The sequence below is a fragment of the Geotrypetes seraphini genome, chromosome 16, assembly GCF_902459505.1.
Source record: "Geotrypetes seraphini chromosome 16, aGeoSer1.1, whole genome shotgun sequence".
Classification (NCBI taxonomy): domain Eukaryota; kingdom Metazoa; phylum Chordata; class Amphibia; order Gymnophiona; family Dermophiidae; genus Geotrypetes; species Geotrypetes seraphini.
In genome coordinates, this window is record NC_047099.1 from 22,960,366 (window position 1) to 22,981,011 (window position 20,646).

The window sequence follows — 20,646 nt, forward strand, 5'->3', positions numbered from 1 at the left end:
CTCTAGGAGGGACTTTGACACCCCTGTCTTATGGTATAAGAGTGTAACCGTTGTAAAGAGCTAAGGACCCCTTTCACAAAGCCACGGTAGCATTTCTCCCGTGGCGAATAGACTGAAACCCATAGGAAATGAATGGGCTTTTGTGCATTTGCCGTGGGAGAACCGCCACCGCGGCTTTGTAAATGAGAAACCTCTGAGGTAGCACTCTTTAAGACTGAGACGTAACTTACTATTCAAATTATTTTAATTTTTTTCTTCTTCTTTATCACAGCACGACTGGGCAAATTATAAAGAACATAACCAGGAAAAATATGAGGGAGCTTCAAAAAGTTTCCGTACTTTAATTTTTTTTAAACACTATTTATTAAATTTATTATTATTATTATTAAATTTAAGCTTTGGCCAATCTTTTGCAGATATGTTTTTAAGACTGTTTGTTTTATTATGCTCTTTTATAATTTATGTATGTAATTCATGTAAACCAGTGGTTCCCAACCCTGTCCTGGAGGACCACCAGGCCAATCGGGTTTTCAGGCTAGCCCTAATGAATATGCATGGAGCAAATTTGCATGCCTATCACTTCCACTGTATGCAAATCTCTCTCATGCATATTCATTAGGGCTAGCCTGAAAACCCGATTGGCCTGGTGGTCCTCCAGGACAGGGTTGGGAACCATTGATGTAAACCATTTAGTTTTGAATGGTATAGAACAGGGATGGGCAACTCTGGTCCTCGAGGGCCAGAATCCAGTCGGGTTTTCAGGATTTCCCCAATGAAAGCAGTGCATGCAAATAGATCTCATGCATATTCATTGGGGAAATCCTGAAACCCCAACTGGATTCTGACCCTTGAGGACTGGAGTTGCCCACCCACTCAAAAGCAAATTACACCACTTTTCCACATAATCAGCAATACAATTTTCCCAGCGTCCTACTAACTTCTTAATACCATCAGAAAAGAATGTTTTTGGTTGAGCGCGTAGCCACTGAGGCACCACCCCTTCCACGTCACCGTCACAGAAAAATCTTCTGCCCCTTAAAGCTTCTTTCAGTGATCCAAAAAGGTGGACATCACCATCAGATGGACGACTTTACGAGAGAAAACTTTGTCCCCGTATTGAGCACACATGCAGTGATGAATTTCTTCTCCCAGTACACCAGGGGTGTCAAAGTCCCTCCTTGAAGGCCGCAATCCAGTCGGGTTTTCAGGATTTCCCCAATGAATATGCATGAGATCTATTAGCATGCAATGAAAGCAGTGCATGCAAATTTTTAAACTATCCTTCCCTTCCATAAAAGGTATTTCCCATGTAGGCAAACTTGGGTCATCCCTCCCCTTTAGAATCACTGAGATCTGGAATAACCTCACCTCCCCTCTCCGAACCTCAAGCTCCCTCCAACTCTTCCGCAAACACCTAAAAACCTGGCTATTCTCAAAACTGTAACACTTCCCCCCTCTTAGGCCTCTCACCTTCCCCCTTTACACCTAACTCTTTAATCTCTCCACTGTAGTTCCTCTCTCATCTTTCTTCCTGTAAACCGTGCCGAGCTCCGCATTCGTGGAGATGGTGCGGTATATAAACCCAAGGTTTAGTTTAGTTTAGATCTCATGCATTCATTGGGGAAATCCTGAAAACCTGACTGGATTGCGGCCCTCGAGGAGGGACTTTGACATCCCTACAGTACACCTTTTGCCTACAAAAAAATGTACTCTAGTTTCAAGTTTATTAAAAAGCTTTTTAAACCGCTTACTCAAATTTCTAAGCGGTGTACAGTGTAAAATTACATGAAGACGTATTAAAACATAAAAACATATAAAAACAGGGGGAAAACTGGATAAAATCCATGGAACATGTTAATACAATATTGGACAGACTACAAGGAAAATCTCTCCCCTTATTCTAGGAGAGCAGCGGAAAAAACTATAAAAGTTTTTCAAAGGATTTTTTTAACTATATAAATATGAAGGGAGGGTCCTCAGTCTTCAGAATGGGAGTGAAACCCCTCAAACAGAGTGCAACTGAAGACAAACTGTGAATTTTGTTGAAATATTTAGGTCACGCTTAGAGACTTCATAGTTTGTCTTCACTTGCACTGAAGGAGAGGCCCTGGGATGTTTCACAAGGCAATACCCTTTCGGGTTTACCAGAACAACAACTCTGTTTGAGGGGTTTCACTCCGTGGTGAAGACTGAAGGGCCCTCCCTTCGTATTTATATATGTTCTAAAAATCCTTTGAAACTTAGGGCCAGTTTTACAAAGCCGCTCTAGTGGCTGCCGCGCGGTAATGGCCCCGAAGCCCATAGAGATTTAGGGCTCCTTTTATCAGGCCGCGCTAGCGGGGTTAACGCGTGTGACTTTTCATCACGCGTTAACCCCTGCGCTGGCCAAAAACTACCGCCTGCTCAAGAGAAGGCAGTAGCAGCTAGCACGGCCGGCATGTGTTAAACCGCTAGCGCGGCTTGATAAAAAGGATCCCTTAAAGGGCTTCGGGGCTGTGGCCACGCGGCAGCCACTAGCGTGGCTTTGTTAAACAGGCCCTTAGTTTAGTTTTTTTCCACTGCTCTCCTATTTTAGAATTAGAGAATGACACGGTGACAAAATTCATCACCGTTCCCGTCCCCGCGGATAACCGCGGGAAACCATCTTCATGTCATTCTTTAAGGAGAGAGGGAAGAATCAGAGTATGAATGGCCACAACCACTGACCCTCAAGCTTTGCTTTGAAGAATGCTGGTGTAGAAGGACTGAGGTTGAGATAGACACTAAAGAATGACAGTCTCTGGTATCCAGAGCAGATATTGTGATGTCATAATGCCTCATTCCACCAATGCCTAAGAGCCAATCACATCAGTGATGTCATAGTGGCTTCATTATCCTTGGCTCACATAAGAATCAGAGTATGAATGGCCACAACCACTGACCTTCAAGCTTTGCTTTGAAGAATGCTGGTGTAGAAGGACTGAGGTTGAAACAGACACTAGAAAATGACATGGGATTATTTCCTGCGGTTATCCGCGGGGACGGGAACGGTGATGAATTTTGTCACCGTGTCATTCTCTATTTAGAATACAGGGAGAGATTTTTCTTGTAGAGTATTTTGTCATGCTTTCCTATTGGGTTTCTTTATTGATACCAAAAAAAAGTACAACAGATCGTTGTTCCTCTTTGGTGCAAACTAAGATAAATACAGAAAAAAACCAAATTCCTTTGGCTGGGTCCGGCAGGTTTGGCTAGATCAGATCTTTTGGCCTCTTTCTGTCAGAATGGTTACAAGTTTGAAATGCAAACTAGAGTATTGGGATTTCAACTACGGAATATGGGGCTTTTAAGGAAATTAAGATTAGTCAGAAAATGTTTCGATATTTCAGCATTTTCACTAGTGGTCCAGTCATTAATTATTTCGCAACTGGATTATTGTAACATACCCCCTCTTCTGTTAAACTGCGCTAGCAGTTTTTCATGCGGGGAGCCACGCTGAATGGCCTGCGCTGCTCCCGACGCTCAGAGGAACTCTATGAGCGTCGGGAGCAGCGCGGCTCCCCGCCCTAGAAACTGCTAGCACAGTTTAATAGAAGAGGCCCTAAGTTTATCTTGGGTGTACTACAAGACTCCTAAAGAGATTACAAACTGTTCAACATACTGCAGTTAAGAGTTATATTCTTGATTTCCAAATATGAAAGGATCCTGAAAGGCATAGAGAAAGTAGACAGGGACAGATTTTTCAAACTAAGGGGAACCACAAGTACAAGGGGGCAAGCGGAGAAATTGAAAGGGGACAGGTTTAGAACAAACGCTAGGAAGTTCTTTTTCACCCAGAGGGTGGTGGATACATGGAATGTGCTTCCAGAGGCTGTGGTAGACAGGAGCACTGTACAGGGCTTCAAAGAAGGTTTGGATAGGTTCCTAGAGGATAAAGGGATTGAGGGGTATAGATAGGTGTAGAGATGGGTTATAGAGATAGGAGTAGAGGTAAGTTATAGGGATAGGAGTAGAGGTAAGTTATAGGGATAGGAGTAGAGATAGGTTATAGAGCTAGTCAGGGACCACTGCTCAGGCAATGGGCCTGATGGGCCGCCGCGGGAGCGGACTGCTGGGCGAGATTGACCTCTGGTCTGCCTCAGCGGAAGCAACTTCTTATGTTCTTATGTTTGCCCCTTACATTGGTTACCAATTTCTGCTAGGATAACTTACGAGCTCTATGTTTTGGGTTTTAATATTTCACATGGCCTACCTTCTCCTCATTTCCTGGATTTAGTTTCCTTAATGATTAGTAGACAAGGTCACATCCAACGAAATCAATTCTGCTTACAATTTCCATCGCCTACATCAATTAAGCTATTCATTCAACTTAATGCTTCTTTTAGTTATCAAACTCCAACTATTTGGAATAAACCTCCTCTCATTGTTAGATCAGAAACTAACGGTTTAGTTTTTCGAAAGCTTTTAAAAACAGTTTTATTCAAGAAATGTTTGAACCGATTGTTTTTTATGATTTTTTTTTTTCAATATTGCCTGTTTAACCAGGTTTGCTTCTGGTCATCTGCTTTACCGTAATCCGCCCGGAACTTATAAGGGCTAGGGCAGAATATGAAAAGCTTTGTAACGTAATGTAATTGTAAATTTCACAGCCATCTTCCCCACAGCCTATCGGCTCTCCCACGACCTGCAAGGGGAGCCGGCTTGCCTGACTGACTGGTCACATGACATTCTACATGACACGCCCTCTTACCTCCTCCCTCGTCCCAACCATTTTCCGTAAAAATGTAAAAAGTGCAGAAACATTTTTACCTCATAAAAAAACAAACATTAACACTCTAAAAACAATCCTAATGTAAATTAACTAAAGTAAAGCACACTCTAAGCTTCTATAATTATATTATAGCACAACCTCAAGGAACTTAATAAAAGCAAAGGATGAAAATTCAGCCTTCAGTGGCATCGGCAGCACAACCGCAGGAGGGCCCGAGTGAGCACAGGCCCAACCACTTTGGGCTCAGGCACAGTGGCATAGTAAGAGGGGAGGGACGGGCGGCACCCATTCTGCTCTCCCATCCACCCATCCCCCTCTCCTTCCTGATCCATCCTTAATACTTCTTTAAATTTTCCCAGTGCAAGCAGGATCACGAACTTGCTGCCCGCATCGGTGGCGGCTCTCTGGGTCCCGCACCAAGGACGCGACGTCAGAGGGAGGGCCGACACGACGTGGGCAGCAAGTTCGTGATGCTGCTCGCACTGGGAAAATTAAAAAGGGATGGGGAAAGGGTCACGTGCGTGACAGGAGGGGGCAGGGGAGAGGCGCTACCGTCCCTGGCGTCACTCACCCTCTCTACACCACTACTCAGGCCCACCCAAAAGTGGCACACTGCTGCGGTATCTGGCAGGGATCCCAAGCCCCACCAGAAGATCTCCCAGAAGACGCTCTAGAAACTCCAGAGGGCAGCTTGGCAGTCGGCAGCTGTTTTCCGAATCACCAAGGCCGGTGCTCTGCGCAAGTTCAGTTTTTGCGCACAGACAGAAATGGAGCAGGAACAGGGTTCCAGCGTCGGTGGCTCAGGAAGCAGCTGCCGGCTGCCCAGTTGCACCCTGGGAACCTTCAGGGCAGCTGGTGGGGCTTGAAATCCCCACCAGCTCAGGTACCTACAATTTCTTTCAAGTGGAAGGAGAGGGGGGGGAGGGGAACATTTAGGCCCCGATTCTCTAAACGATGCCTAAGTCGTAGTTTCAGTCCTCTGCTAGGTGTCATTTATAGAATCGTGTCTAGTGATTCTTAGTAGGTGTTGAATCCTTAGTCGCGCTGTAATTTAGGCCAGGGTTTTCTTGGTCTAAATGAGTGCGCCTACGTCAATCCACAACCAAACTCCACCCCGAATTTGCCCTTAACCACGCCTACTTGACAGTAGGCATCTCGGTGTAGACACTTACCTCAAAATGGTAGGCACCTACCAGCTAAATAAACTTTTTAATTGGTTCTTAATGATGCTTTCAATTAAGCCAATTAAGTGAGGCGTCTAGATCAACTAGGCAGGCCAATTTAGGCATCTTTTATACAATCGGGGCCTTAGTGTCCACCCATTTGCCTCATAGGCCCACCCAACATCCACTCTCTGGCTGCACCACTGCACAAGTCAGCGTACTGGCTTCTGCAGGCTTTTCATACCTGGCTATTCAATGCCAGATTGCATCCAGATATAGACGTTGAATGTCTGGTTATGCCCGGCAACATTCACATCAGATCTTGAAGAGTAACTACCAGGATAAAGCTGCAACAGCCTTTTGGTAAGTTAGCCAATTAGCAGACTGAATACTGCCGCTAACCATGGGCAATTCTTAGCTCTGCCCGGACTCCACCCCGGCACTGACTGGATTTTCAGCAGCATCAAGACCCACTGAATTCTAGGCTCAAGATCAATGGCGTAGGGAGGGTGTGAGGGGCCTGGGAAGGTGGCGCCCCTCCCTCACCCTCTTCTCCGCCTCCCTGCTCCCCCCGCTGTGCACACACACCCCTTCCCTTGTCCCTCTTAAACTTCCCCGACGTAAGCAGCAGCACCAATTTGCCCGCGTCTACGTCGGCTCTCCCTCCGATTTCACCTCCTAGGCGCGAGACCCGGAAGTGACATCAGAGGGAGAGCCGACGCCAGTGCGAGCAGCAGATTGGAGTTGCTGCTCACACCAGCGAAGAGCGGGGGGAAGGAGCGAGGAAAGAGCAGGGGGGCGGAGAGGAGGAGGAGGGGAGCTAGTGCCCCCTCCCCATCAAGACAGCGCCTAGGGCGGACCACCCTCCTGCCCCCCCCTTACTACTCCACTGCTCAAAATTTTCAGCTTTTACCTGAAGGTAATCCGATCCATTTCCCTCCGCAATTCTAATGCGAGACCGCACTGTATCCAGTCGGGCCTTTTTCTAGAAATACGAGAAGCCATTTTGTCTGCTCAGTGTGTGTGTGTGAAGGCCCCACCCCAGGGAGAACCCCACTTCTGTAGGTGCTGCATGGTTTTGAGCGAAGGCCTCAGGGAGGAACGGAGGCACTTCTTGGTCACGTACCGTTAGGGTGGAGAAAAATGATCAAGAAGAAAATCCCCACCATGGCGACCCATGCCACTAAAAAACTCAGTGAAGCCATGAAGATGATAAAACCTAGAAGAGAGAAGGGAAAAAGTTAGAGCAAGAATGACCACGAGATGTGCCAAGCTAGGCCCCACCACCCCTTCTCCAACAGTGGCCGCTGCAGGTCACTTGGAAAGATCCCTTAGGGAGAATTCATTCTTTGCCGTTCACGCCCGGCTGTAAAAGGAGAAGCCCTCACCAGCCCTAAATTAATCGTGATAAACAGAATAGCTTTAATGGTGTAATTAATTTCTCACTGTAGCGCCTCCTGACTCTGGGCAAGTCCATTGCTCCAGGTACAATATAAATACCTGTATATTTAATATGGAACAATGCGCTCCTTAAGAGAAAGGAAAACTCAACCCCATGCAGAGCGGAACAAAACAAAAACACAAGTGGGGAAGGGACTGTGCACGTCAACCTCTGGAACAACTGCAATTTATTAAGAACTAGTGTTTAAGCCGGTTACATTAACGGGTGCTAGTAAAGCCTCCTTCCCTCACGTGTCCCCTATTTTCAGCCCCAGCTCCAAACCCATTTTTAACCCCCTCCCTCCATCTTTTCCCTTTCAGTTTCCAGCCCCAGCCCCCTTTTTTCACATGTCCCTGGTGCCTATCCATCACTGAGAAGCCCCACCCTTCCCTGCCGCAAACGGAAGCGTCCCTATCCCCCTCTGCGTCAGCGGTTGTTTTTATTTTTGGTTTCGGCCGGAGTTTGGAGACATCTGCGACCGAAGGGCCGGGAGCTCATGAACTGCTCTAGCTGTGTCAAACGTCCATCCTCCTCCCCAACAGCTCGCGTATGACCCCCCCCCTCTTTTCTCGGCTCTGCCCCACCTCACCCCGTTGCATGCTGACTCTGCCAGACCCGTACACACACTGTGCGCGCAGATGTTTCTGTCTGGGGGATGGTCATGCTTAGCGCTACCCTGCCTCCTCCTCAGACAGATCAGCCTACTATGCATGCGTGGCACAGAAGACGGACGCACAGAGTTTGAAGTGCGCATGCGTGCTAAGGGTTTTATTATTATGGATAATCATAAGATAAAAAGCTTATCACATATATAAAAAAAAAAAAAAGCAAGGCAAAGGAAACCAACGAAAACCGCAGTGAAAATTGCAAAAGCAAAAAACCAAAACAAAACTGCAGAGGAATGTTCGAGGTGCAGGAATTTATTCAATAAAAATCATAGATAGCAAAGATATAATAAATATATCCAAAAACCGGGCCCTGGATTCCTGTGGACCGGACCCAACATGGTCTGTGTTTCGAAAAACACTTCTTCCTCGGGGGTCCCGGATGTTGCCAAACGTCCATCCTCCTCCCCAACAGCTTGCGTATGACCCCCCCCCCCCTCTTTTCTCGGCTCTGCCCCACCTCACCCCGCCATGCGCTGACTCTTCCAGACCCGTACACACACTGTGCGCGCAAATGTTTCTGTCTGGGGGATGGTCATGCTTAGCGCTACCCTGCCTCTTCCTCAGACAGATCAGCCTACTACGCATGCGTGGCACAGAAGACGGACACACGGAGTTTGAAGTGCGCATGCGTGCTAAGGGTTTTATTAGTATGGATAATCATAAGATAAAAAGCTTATCACATATGTAAAAAAAAAAAAAAAAAGCAAGGCAAAGGAAACCAACGAAAACCACAGTGAAAAATGCAAAAGCAAAAAACCAAAACAAAACTGCAGAGGAATGTACAAGGTGCAATAAAAATCATAGATAGCAAAGATATAATAAATATATCCAAAAACCGGGCCTTGGATTCCTGTGGACCGGACCCGACACGGTCTGTGTTTCGAAAAACACTTCTTCCTCGGGGGTCCCGGATGTTGGTACGTAGAGTATCAAAAAAAAACAACAGATTGGATAAAGCAAACAAAATCCAACAGAACAGGCGTAAAAATTCACCCTAAGGCGCTGCGCTAAGAAACACTAAGGCCCAAATTCGGTAAGCAGTGCCTAAAGTTAGGCTCTTATTTCGGAGGCGCCTATCTAAATTGATCAACAAGCCCAATTAAGCTTTTTAATCAGCAATAATTGAAAAAAACTTAGGGGTCCTTTTATCAAGCCGCGCCAGCGGGGTTAGCGCGTCGGACATTTCATCATGCGCTAACTCCCGCCGCCGGCTAAAAAACTTAACACCCGCTCAACGCAGGCGTTAGCGGCTAGCGCGGCAGGCGGTTTAACGTGCGGTATTCCGCGCGTTAAGCCACTACTGCAGCTTGATAAAGGAACCCCTTCGGCGCCTACCAAGAGCGATTCTGCAATAAGGCGCCTCTAAAAATTTAGGCGGCCTTCAAAAAAGTAGGCGCTAAGCACGTTAGGCGTGGGCGCATTGTTGCAGAATCGCTGCTCTTAAGCGTGCTTCAGCGCTCGCGTAGCCGCCTAACTTTTAGTTGTTCCTAGAGCTGGCCTATTTCTCGGGCGCTTCCAAAATAGGTGCCGCTCAGCGCGATTCACTAAACAGCGCCCGATTTTACTTGGATCGCACTGAACGGTGCCTTCTTCGGCGCCTAACTTTTGGGCGCTTCTTATAGAATTTGCCCTTAAGTGCTGAATGAAAAAAAAAAAAAAAAAAAAGCGCCCAAAGAAATAAGCAAAAGGACTCTATATAATGCAAAAGGTTTTTTTACATATGCGATATGCTTTTTATCTTGTGATTATCCATAATAATAAAAGGCTAAGCGTGCATGCGCTTTTCAAAGATCGTGATTCCTGGTGGCGCGAGGTGTGCTTCTGTGTCACACCTCACGGCGCCTGCGCTAGCTGGAGGCGCGTGTTCCAGAGACTCCTCCCTCCCGCTGCCGCTGCTCTTCAAAGCGGCCTGCTGAGGTTGGCCAGCCGCTGTAGCGAACCTTCCCAATGCAGATAAAAAAGGAAATCCAGGTAGGACGGAGGCTGCGATCGGCAGCGACTGCTGCTACTCCTCCAACCGCCTAGCTCCTCTCCGCCGGCCCCGGAGGGCAGCCCCCTCCACCCCGTCCTGATCACGAGGGAGACCGTGCAAGGGAAAGGGAGGAAGCGTCTCTAGCACCCGTTAATGTAATGGGCTTAAAGAGTTAGTTTTTAATAAATTGCAATTGTTCCAGAGGTTAATGTGCACAGTCCCTTCACCACTTCTGTTTTTGTTATATAATATATAAACCTCACTTTGATCATAATCGCACAAAGATGATACTCACATATCAGATCTCTCCTCCCGCCCTCCAAGATCAAGCATCTCTCCCTCTCCCTAGGTCCATTATCTTTCTTCTCTTCCTCCCACCCTTCCCCTTCCCTCCACCTCCATGAGCAACATCAAACTGGCTGATGGAGTTTACCTTCTCAGCCATAGCTTCACCTGCGGTCCCTCCGGTTCTTCTGCGGGCCTGAAGCTCACTCCTCTGCTCCCATTCCATCCCCCCTCCAATCCACCTCAAAGGCGGTCTTCTGTTGCTCCCCAGAAGCATTGTACATACAGCCTGCTCCGAAGCATTCTCTCCTGCCTCTTACATCACTTCCTGTTTCTCAACAGGCAGATCAGGTCGGAGGGAAAGATTCAGAGGCTGCAGGCAGCATCTGTGCAACACTGCCAATGTCAAGGACCAACAGAAGACTGGTGTGGTGGTGGGGGTGATGTTGAATCGCAGATGGGGGGGGGAGGGGATAAGATGCTGATTGCACCAAAGACAGAGGTAGGAGTGGAAGAGAGCAGACGAGATGTTTGGAAGAGACTGGAGACACAGAACTGCAATTCATTTCTTTTTTTAACCCGCAATTAATGATGTGCTAATCGTAGAGTTAACTGCCATTAACTTGCAGCCCTTATATATGTGTCAAAACTCTTATGCTATGCCAACGGGGGCACTCTCCGGGCACACATTCAACAAATACTTTCCTAAACTTTTTAGAATATGGGACCAGGCCCAGATTTAACCACAGGCACTTCCTCTGGTGCCAAATTTTAATAGGTGCCCGGGTGTCGGCACCATGGCTATGGCGCAGCCAAGGCCTGCCATCATGCTGCTTATCCTGGAAAGGAAAGATAGGCCCAGCAGTGTTGCAGAGGCTCCCACTAGTATATTCAGCCTTGCGCCTGTCATCTCTTCTGCGGAGAGGCTCTGTGGTATGGAATGGTGCTGCACCCGGCTTCACCACCTAACCCTATGGGTTTCCATGGTAACAGGAAGCCCAAGTGACTGGCAGGGCCACCTATCGCACAAGGGCTTGCTAAGTTTATTTTTCAGGAGAAGCCGCAACAGTTTGTCTTTCTTCTACACACAACAACACAAGCGAAATCCAGCTCCATCTGCTACCAGCTGGTTTCAGGGCCTGTCCCAGTGTTTTAAATGCTTGAAAGGTTAAAGCAACAGTTTCTTTATCAGATTCTCTCCGTCATCTTTTCCCCAAGCTGAAGAGCCCTAATCGTTTCAAGTTCTCTTCATAAGGGAGGTGTTCTATCCCCTTTTTGAATTTCTGTCACCCTTTTCTAGATCTGCTGTGCCTTTTTGGTGTGTGATCAACCAGAGCCGCAACTCTATTTTAAAGGGTGGTCAATACACAGGCGCTGTTATTAGGCCTCTCTGCATATCTCCAGAGCCTTTCTAAATGGGTTAAAACTTATCACGCAACGAGTGTCTGACACCACCCTATTGCCACAGGAAATAATTCCGAATATTCCGTTTACGTTTTTTTTTTTTGACTGCTGCCCCCCTCTGGACTGAGTTTCTACAAAGTGTCAGCAACGTCGTCAAGATTTTCCTGATCTGTTCTGAAAACAGAACCCTGCATCGCGTAGCTATGGCCTGAATTTGATACTTTGCGCTGGTCCATACAACATTTCATCTACCTTTAATTACTCACCCCCCACACACACACTTTTGTCAGGGCCTCCTCATGACTTAACATGAAATTCAATGATGAATAAAAGCTTAGCATCACCTCACTTGTTACTACTCCTTCCTCCAGATTATTTAGAAAAACACCAGGCCCAGCAGTGGGTATAGCTCAGATTGAATGGGTTTAACGGAAAAATTAAGCCCAGTATCCTTTTTCCAAGAGTGGTCCAACCCAGGTCCCAAGAACCTGAAGATGACTTTGAACCCAAGGCTTGTCGAGACTAGCAAAATGACCTTTTGCTGCGCAGGAGTTAAGTTATGGAACTCCTTGGTGGGTCCGATACGAAATTGCTGTGAAAAGGGTAGCTTTAGAAAATTTCAAAAGACACAGCTATTTGTTGACGCCTTTTTTTTTAGGTATTTTTGGCAAAATTGATGAACTATCTATGTTCTTTTTACCCACCTTATGGTTTCTCTTGAAAATTGTTTTTATGTTTATTTTATTATATGTTTTTTTTAACAATCTGTTTGTTTTTATTATGTGTTCATTTTAAATACTGTGTAGGTAAACTTTGTAAACCGTTTAGTTTTAAACGGTATATAAATTCTTAAAATCTAATATAATAAAATGATAGGCCGCGCATGCGCACTAAAAAAACGTGTTCCCTGATCCGTCGCGAAAACACGAGTGTGCATGCGCAGGTTTTACGTCACCACCTGCTCGCTTAATACGTCACAGCCTCCCTGCTCTCCACAAGCCCGACCGCAGCCAGACGACGATCTCCGTTCCTCCTTTGCCGCCCACCCCCTTCTCTTCCCGCGGGCCCGAATGGCGATTCCAGCAGCATGTGCATCAGTCTTCACACGCTGCTTCGGGCCCTTCTACTGCCCTGATTTGCTCTGCCGCGTCTCTGATGATGTCATCAGGGACGTGCCAGAGTAAATCAGGGCAGTAGAAGGACCCGAAGCAGCGTGTGGAGACTGATGCAAGCGTTGCTGTAATCACCACGTTTGTAGTCCGGACCGCAGGAAGGGAAAGGGGGGGGGGGGTAGAGGAAACGCTAATGCTGCTGCACAGGGAAATGGAGGGGAGGGAATGCTGCTTTGGACAGACAGACAGAGAGAGGAAGGGAAACACAAAGAAAATAAGAAAGACACAGGGGCAGGTGCACAGGGAACTGGTGTGGGGGGGGAGGGAAATGGAGGAGGATGGAATGCTGCTTTGGACAGACAGACAGAGGGAGAAAGAAGAAAGACACAGGGGCAGGGAGATACACAGAAAGACAGACAGGCAAAGGGGGCCAGGGACACAGACAGACAGAAAGGACAGCGGGAGCCGCGTCAGGAGGAGTGCGGGATGCGGCAGTGGGAACTTTTCCAATGGGTGCAACTGGGCGGCTGTCGGGAACCTCTGATCAGGGACAGAGCAAGATAAGAGTATCATAGGGATAAGAAGGAGGAGGGAGGATAAAAAAGGAAGGGATGCCTACTGCTGGACAGGGGGAGAAGGAAAGAGATGCTGATGGACAGGGGGGGGGGGTGAAGAAAAAGGAACAGAGGACAGCCAAGGAAAAATAAAGGCAGAAAGAAAGAAAGCGGCTAAGGAGAGAGAGAGAAAGAAATAAAGACAGACACACACACATATGTTCTAGCACCCGTAAACGTAACGGGCTTAAAGACTAGTAAACAAATAAAATAATACCTGGCAAGATCCCAAGGAGTAAATCAGATTTTATGCTGCTTATCCTAGGAATAAGCAGTGGATTTCCCCCAAGCCATCTCAATAATGGCCTATAGACTTCTCTTTTAGGAAATTAGCCAAGCCTTTTTTAAACCCCGCTAAGCTAACTGATTTCACCACATTCTCCAGCAATGAATTCCAGAGTTTAATTATAGGTTGTGCGAAGAAATATTTTCTCCAGTTCGTTTTAAATCTACTGCTTAGTAGCTCCATCATTGTCCCCTAGTCCTAGTATTTTTGGAAAGAGTGAACAAGCAAATCACATCTACTCTTTCCACTCCACTAAATATTTTATAGACCTCTATCGTCTCTGGACCCCCTATAATACCATCTTTTCATAGGTAACTGGGATGGGAATGGAGAATTATGTACAGAAAATGAGGAGGGGGTATAGATGCACACACACCTACCTGTGTGGGGTTCAGTGGCGTAATAAGGGTAGGAGGCACCCAGGGTACAGATACAGATACAGATCTCCGTGTCCCGTCCTCCCTGGGCACTTCCACGCCAACCTCCCTGTGCCCCTCCACCCCACCCCTTGTGCCCTCCCTTCCCACCCCGTTCATCTTCAAATCTTTGCCAGAGCGACCAGCCTCTCCAGCCTGCTGCTTGCATTGGCTTTCCCTATGATGTCACTTTCTGGCCCCGCGATCCGGAAGTGATTTCAGAGGGAGCCAGGCCAGCATGAGCAGCAGGCCAGAAGTAGTTGCTCATGCTGGTGAGCGGGGAAGGGAGGGTGAAGAAGTGTCAGTGCCCCCATCATGACAGCACCCGGGGCAGTCTGCCCCACCCCCCTGCCACGCCACTGGTGGGATGTGTCTGCTATGAGTGGGATTTCTGAAGCAAGGGCTGAGTAGGGCTTGTGTATGTCAAACGAGGGTGACGGGACTAAAGCGCGCGAGACAATCGCGTGCGGAAAAATGAGCACAGATAAATGCGCTCTGAGGGGGAGTATGGGGAGAAGTGTTGGCACTGGGGGGAACCCCCCCTATAGAAGAAACTGTACTTTTTCCCTAAAACAGGTTTAACCTCCCCCCCCCGAGCCCCCCAATGGCAGCGCCAACACTTCTAAGTAAAGTGGGGGGTTCTCCCCCAAACCCCCCCTCAAAGCGCTTTATATTTAACTTTTAACCCAGCACGCTGACATCCTGCGTGCATTTGTCTGTGCTCCTTTGTCCGCGCGCTTTCATCTATGAACCGTCAACGAGTACAGCGGTCATAGGCATGTGTGTAAAAGATGAGGTTGCAAGGCTTGTGGAGAGGGGACGGGGAGGGTATGTCAGGCAGTGTTTTGCCAACTCCCCATAGGGGTTCCAAAATGGATTATTTAAAAAAACACTTCAGGGATCTTTCTATTAAGATATGCTTACCACAGATTACAAAAAGGTACCGTCACGGGATGCGCTCGGGCGCCCTGTGGTAGTTTTGAGATCAGTGCATGCTTCCAAGTACTAAAAAATATTTAATTTTTTAGCACAGGTGAGCATAGAATACAAGTAAATAATATGTTAGAGCAGTGTTTTTCAACCTTTTTACACCTATGGACCGGCAGAAATAAAAGAATTATTCTGTGGACCGGCATTGGTCCGTGGACCGGCAGTTGAAGAACACTGGGCTAAGTCGTGGGCCAGACCCCGCCCATCTCTCCCAATCTCCACCCCAGACCCCGCCCCCAAATAGTACTAATTGCACCTTGCACGTCCTGTGCCTCATCTGGAAGCCTTCCCTCCGACGTTGCAACGTCAGAAAGAAGGCTTCCGATTCAGGCGCAGGATGCCCGTAGGAACCACTGCCCGTGGCTTTGTGCACTGAATTAGTTAGGAAGAGGGAGCTGGCTCGAAGATAACGCCGCATCGATCGCACCGTGGACTGGCAGTTGAAGAACACTGTTTTGGGCCTGATGCACGTGCTTGCCCTGTGGACCGGCAGGAAATTTCTGTGGACCGGCACTGGTCCATGGACCGGTGGTTGAAGAACACTGTGTTAGAGAATCCAGTGGCTTTATCTTATGATACTATTTTATTTGGTACTGTTATGAGAGCTAAAAGCCAGTTATCAATGAGAAATAACAAGCTTCTATTAGTAATGACCGGGGTTGCTTTGCATCTTATTTTAAGAAATTGGAAAAACTGGGATAGGTTAAACTATACATTCTGGTGGGAATCCCTGCCTTATACATATAAAATAGAGCGTTGCATGGCCGTACAACAGGGACGATTTAAGAATTTGATGGATGTTTGGGAGCCGTTGGCTAAATACTGTAAAGCAGGGGTGTCCAACCTTGGCTTCCCTGGGCCGCATTGGCCGAAAAAATTTTTCTGGGGACGCGCAAACGCTGCAGCAAGACAGAGGAGGGAGCCAGCAAGATGGTAAACAACCCGGGCCAGCAGAGGAAAACACTGCATCTAAATTACTGAGGTCGAATGACCAACACTTATTAGTCATTCCCTCCCTTAAAATTATTAACACACGACGGCAATCCATCTTTTCCGTTACAGCTCCTCAAACACGGAATTCCCTTCCAATTTACTTAAGAGAGGAAAACAATTTGGAAAAATTTAAGAGCAAACTCAAGGGTTTTGGGTTTTTTTTTTAAATAATTCTTTATTCATTTTCACAAATTACATTAAGTGTTAATATTTTCATTCACACATCACTTATAAACAATCATTGGTATATTACATATATTCTTATCCCTATCCCTCGCCCATCCCCCCCAACCATATACTCCATTATTGTATGATATATGTAATAATAAAATACCCCCCTCCCTACCTCATAAACTAATAAACATAAGGGAAATAATTTTTTCTTTTTAAGATGCATTTAATGACTAAATGAATTGCTTAGGAATTTCTTTTTATCTTTATATTTTTTGAGAGTTTTTCTCCTTCCCCTTCCTATTGTTCTTGACCTTAATTGTCTTTCTTTTTATTAATCAGATTGTATTTCTTTCCTTGTGTTTTATTATGTTTGTAAAGTTGGTTTTTATTATGTTTCGTAGATTTAGTCTTTTTGTTAGTTATGTTTGTTTCCCCTAACTCTGTAATTTTATCGATTTCTTCATCGCTTAGAATTTGGAATAGGCGATTAATCAAATTTTATAATAAACTTGAAACTTGAAAATGCTTCACGGGGCCGCAGGTTGGACACCCCTGCAGTGTAAAGAGAAATAATTAATTTTATTTTATAGACAAGTAAACATACACATCCTGGGGAGGGGGAGGAGGAGGTAAGGGAAGGGGGTGGGATTGGAATTGATCCGGGGATTTTATGAATAGTTTCATGAAGGTTTTGATATATTTGTTTATTAGCTGGGAGGGGAGGGGGGGAATTTCTTTGCACAGTAATATTTGTCAGTTTTGTGGCGCTTATTATATAATATTGTACAAAATTGTGAATCATTTATTGCGCATTTGTAGGTTGAAAATCAATAAAGAATTAAAAAAAAAAAAAGAATAGAGAATACAAGTGCCCTGTGCTAATCGGTTAGCGGATGTACATCGCTGCGTGCTAACTGATTAGCTTGGAGGTCCTTACCGCCTAATAAAAGAGATGGTGGTAGGGGGCTCGTGTGCTAATTTGGAAGTTAGCGTGTGGCCATTAATTCAGAACATGGAAAAATTGTGGCCAATTTACAGCTGCGCTAAGTGGGGCCTCGGCGCACAAGAATCCCTTGCGCTAATACAAACGCAGACCACTTTTTGACGCAGCTTAGTGAAAAAGGATCCTCTTATTTAATAAGAACCTTTTCAAGTGATGACATACTAAATAAACAAGATGGCCGAGGACAAAAGATCTGGAGCCAGTTCATTCCAGATTAGACACTCAATAGGCAAAATGAAGACCTAATACTTTCCCGTAGCGTAAATCTTGTACTGAGCTAAAATGATCTTTGCTCTCACAGTTTTAGCAGAGCTGGAAAACGACGAGACACGGACAGGGCGCTTGGTATTTGTACCGCCAAATATCTTGTGCATAATTAAAACTGGGATCGGTGCAGATGGATTAACAGAGACGCCGCTCAATCGTATTTTAGGATATTTATAGATAATTTAACAGCCGTATTGAGATTTGAGTGGTGGAGACAAACCCACAAACAGGGCATTACAAAAAAAACCCAGGTATGGCAATATCACGAGTGGGTCGAGAACAGTGTTGTAGGCCAGTGGTTCCCAACCCTGTCCTGGAGGACCACCAGCCAGTCGGGTTTTCGGGATAGCCCCAATGACGGTTCATAGACAACCCCGCAAAAGACAAAGGCGCGCGCCGACAACTGAGCACAAGACGGAGGCCGAAGAAAATTACAGTTTTTAGGGGCTCCGACGGGGGGTTTTGTTGGGGAGCCCCCCCAGTTTACTTAATAGAGATGGCGCCGGCGTTGTGGGGGGCTGTAACCCTCCACATTTTACTGTAAACTTAACTTTTTCCCTAAAAACAGGGAAAAAGTGAAGTTTTCAGTAAATTGTGGGGGGTTACAACCCCCCAAACCCCCCATAATGCCCCCACAACAGGGCGCAATCTCTATTAAGTAAAGTGGAGGGGTTCAACCCATGCCCCCCCGTCGGAGCCCTAAAAACAGTAATTTTCTGCAGCGCGCACCTCCGCACTACGCTCAATTGTCTGAGCGCGCCTTTGTCCCGGCGCACTTTTTACCTGACACCCCAATGACCATGCATGAAAGAGATATGCATGTAATGAAGATGATAGGAATGCAGATCTGCTCCGTGCGCAGTCGTTAGGGCTATCCCGAATACCCGACTGGCTAGTGGTCCTCCAGGACAGGGTTGGGGAACCACTGTTGTAGGCCATGAATGGAACAAACAGGTGAAGCCAAGTGTGAGAAATAGCAGCTTTTATTGGACCCAAAACAGCCCGTGTTCTAGGGCAGGGGTGTCCAACCTGCGGCCCGAGGGCCGCATGCGGCCCCGTGAAGTATTTTGTGTGGCCCCAGTCGAGGGCAATGCAGTATTTTCCTCTGCTGCCCCCTGGTGTTTACCGTCTTGCCGGCTCCCTCCTCTGTCTTGCCGCAGCTTTTGAGCATATTTGCGGCCCCAGAAACATTTTTTTTCGGCCAATGCGGCCCAGTGAAGCAAAAAAGGTTGGACACCCCTGTTCTAGGGTATGCCTGCATCAGGGGTCAGAAAGAATGATGTTAAAATGAAGGCAAGCTGCCTGTCTGAGCAATAACAGTGTTACAAACACCTTCTTGCTTGACCACGTGCATCACAACAAGCCAAACAGAGCTAGAAGTTGAAAATATTCTCCACTGAATAGTGAATATAGTGACCTTACTTGGCACAGTCTGAAGAAAACTTCTTTAAACTACCGTCATCCAGATAAATTTGAGGCTTTTCGTTTGCCGCCTGGTGTCGGCAGTTTATTCTTGCGGAAGGCGGGCTTGGTAGCTAAAAAGGTCATATTGACTGAGTGGGTGTCGGCTGACCCTCCTGCGTATTGGGCATGGCGCAATAGACTGCATGCTTTGATGTTACTTGAGAGGAATCGGGTGCGTGCTTCCTTTCAACAGAAAAAATGTTTTCTATGGGTTTGGAGGCCCTATATCTATTCACTGTCCCCTAGAAGTCGGAGCTTAATTCTTAATCTGCTGTGGCTTTGAGCTGTTCTGAGCGGTGAGTGGGGGTGCCTCTCCCCGGCTGTGGTGGTTTTTTTTTTTTGTTTGTTTTAATTTGTATTTCTTTATTTTTTTCTTTCCTTGTTTCTTTATTTTTCTCCTATCTTGTGGTGGGGGGAGGGATGTGGGGGGGGGGGGGGGGCTAGTGTTCCTCTCAGGGCTCATCAGAGTACAGAGCTCTGTTTGCATGGTATTTTGGACTCTGGTGTTTGGACCTCCCCAGTGGCACAGGGTTGGGATGCTGCTGGTTTCTGGGCTTGCATATTCTTGTTTCTTCTTTCTGATGCTTGGATGGTTTTGGTTGAGGGGTGGGTTGGGGAGAGGTTGGGTTTGGGGGGACTTGTTACTCTTTCCACATGATTTTATCTTTTTGCTGTGTTATTTTCGCTTCAATAAAAATTGCTTTACACTAAAACTACCGTCATCCAAAGTACACTAAATATTCAGATCAATCCTAATACTCTGAAATACGTTTCTACTTCCAAGAGGGAAAGAGGGGATCCCTGTGGCCCTCCACACAACGGTTTCCAACTAGAAAGATCATTTTCACCCTATAGCAGTGTTTCCGAGCTCAGTCCTGGAGTATCTCATTGCCAGCCAGGTTTTCAGGATATCCACAATGAACAAGAATAAACTTGATATGCATACACTGTTCCATTATACGCAGATTTCTTTCATGCATATTCATTGTGGATGTCCCGAAAACCTGACTGGCAAGGGAGTACTCCAGGGCCAAGCTGAGAAACACTGCCCTATAATACCCATTATGCAAAAATTTCCCAAAAAAAAACATTTCAGAACCAAGCCTGAAATACCAAGCTTGCTGAGTTTTTAATGAAGCAGTGTGATCTACAGTTTTGAATATGTGTCTGTGTGTGTGTGTGTAAAGAGAGGGGTCCGAGAAGGACTTCTGAGGTGGCCACATGACCAATAAAAGGAGCCTGGGGGTATATAAAGTAATCGACAGAGATGATGGGGTGCAAAAGAGGGTTTAGGAAACACATCCTTCCTCATCTCTTGCTACAGTGCTTAACACACTTTTTTTTTTTTTATATGGAGTGGAGGAAGCGTGACGCACACATCACTTATCTGCTGATCCCAGTCTTCACCACCCCTCCCCCCCCCAGCTGGAAAAGTGCTTCATCTCTGACTGACGTGCAATCATAGCTCTTATCATGAGAGACCCAAGCAGCAGCCCAAGATAAAATGTGTAAACATTTTTCAAGCTACATGTGGGACAGGAGGACACAAATAAGACTGGGCTCAGGAGGAGGTGTACCAGGACTTCTAGAGTAGAGGTCTGCATGGGAACGGGGATCGCGGGGGGTCCTGCGGGAATCCCCCCC

General features: G+C 46.6%; 1 protein-coding gene across 3 annotated transcripts in view; it reads right to left on the minus strand.

Moving 5' to 3' along the window:
- The window catches only part of LOC117350089, a 57,303-nt gene that overhangs the window by 29,254 nt on the left and 7,403 nt on the right, over positions 1-20,646 (minus strand). For all 3 annotated transcript variants that reach the window (XM_033924044.1, XM_033924045.1, XM_033924046.1), the window contains exon 3: positions 7,040-7,132. In XM_033924044.1, coding sequence (XP_033779935.1) covers positions 7,040-7,132 — 93 coding nt within the window. The remainder of the gene's footprint in view (positions 1-7,039; positions 7,133-20,646) is intronic.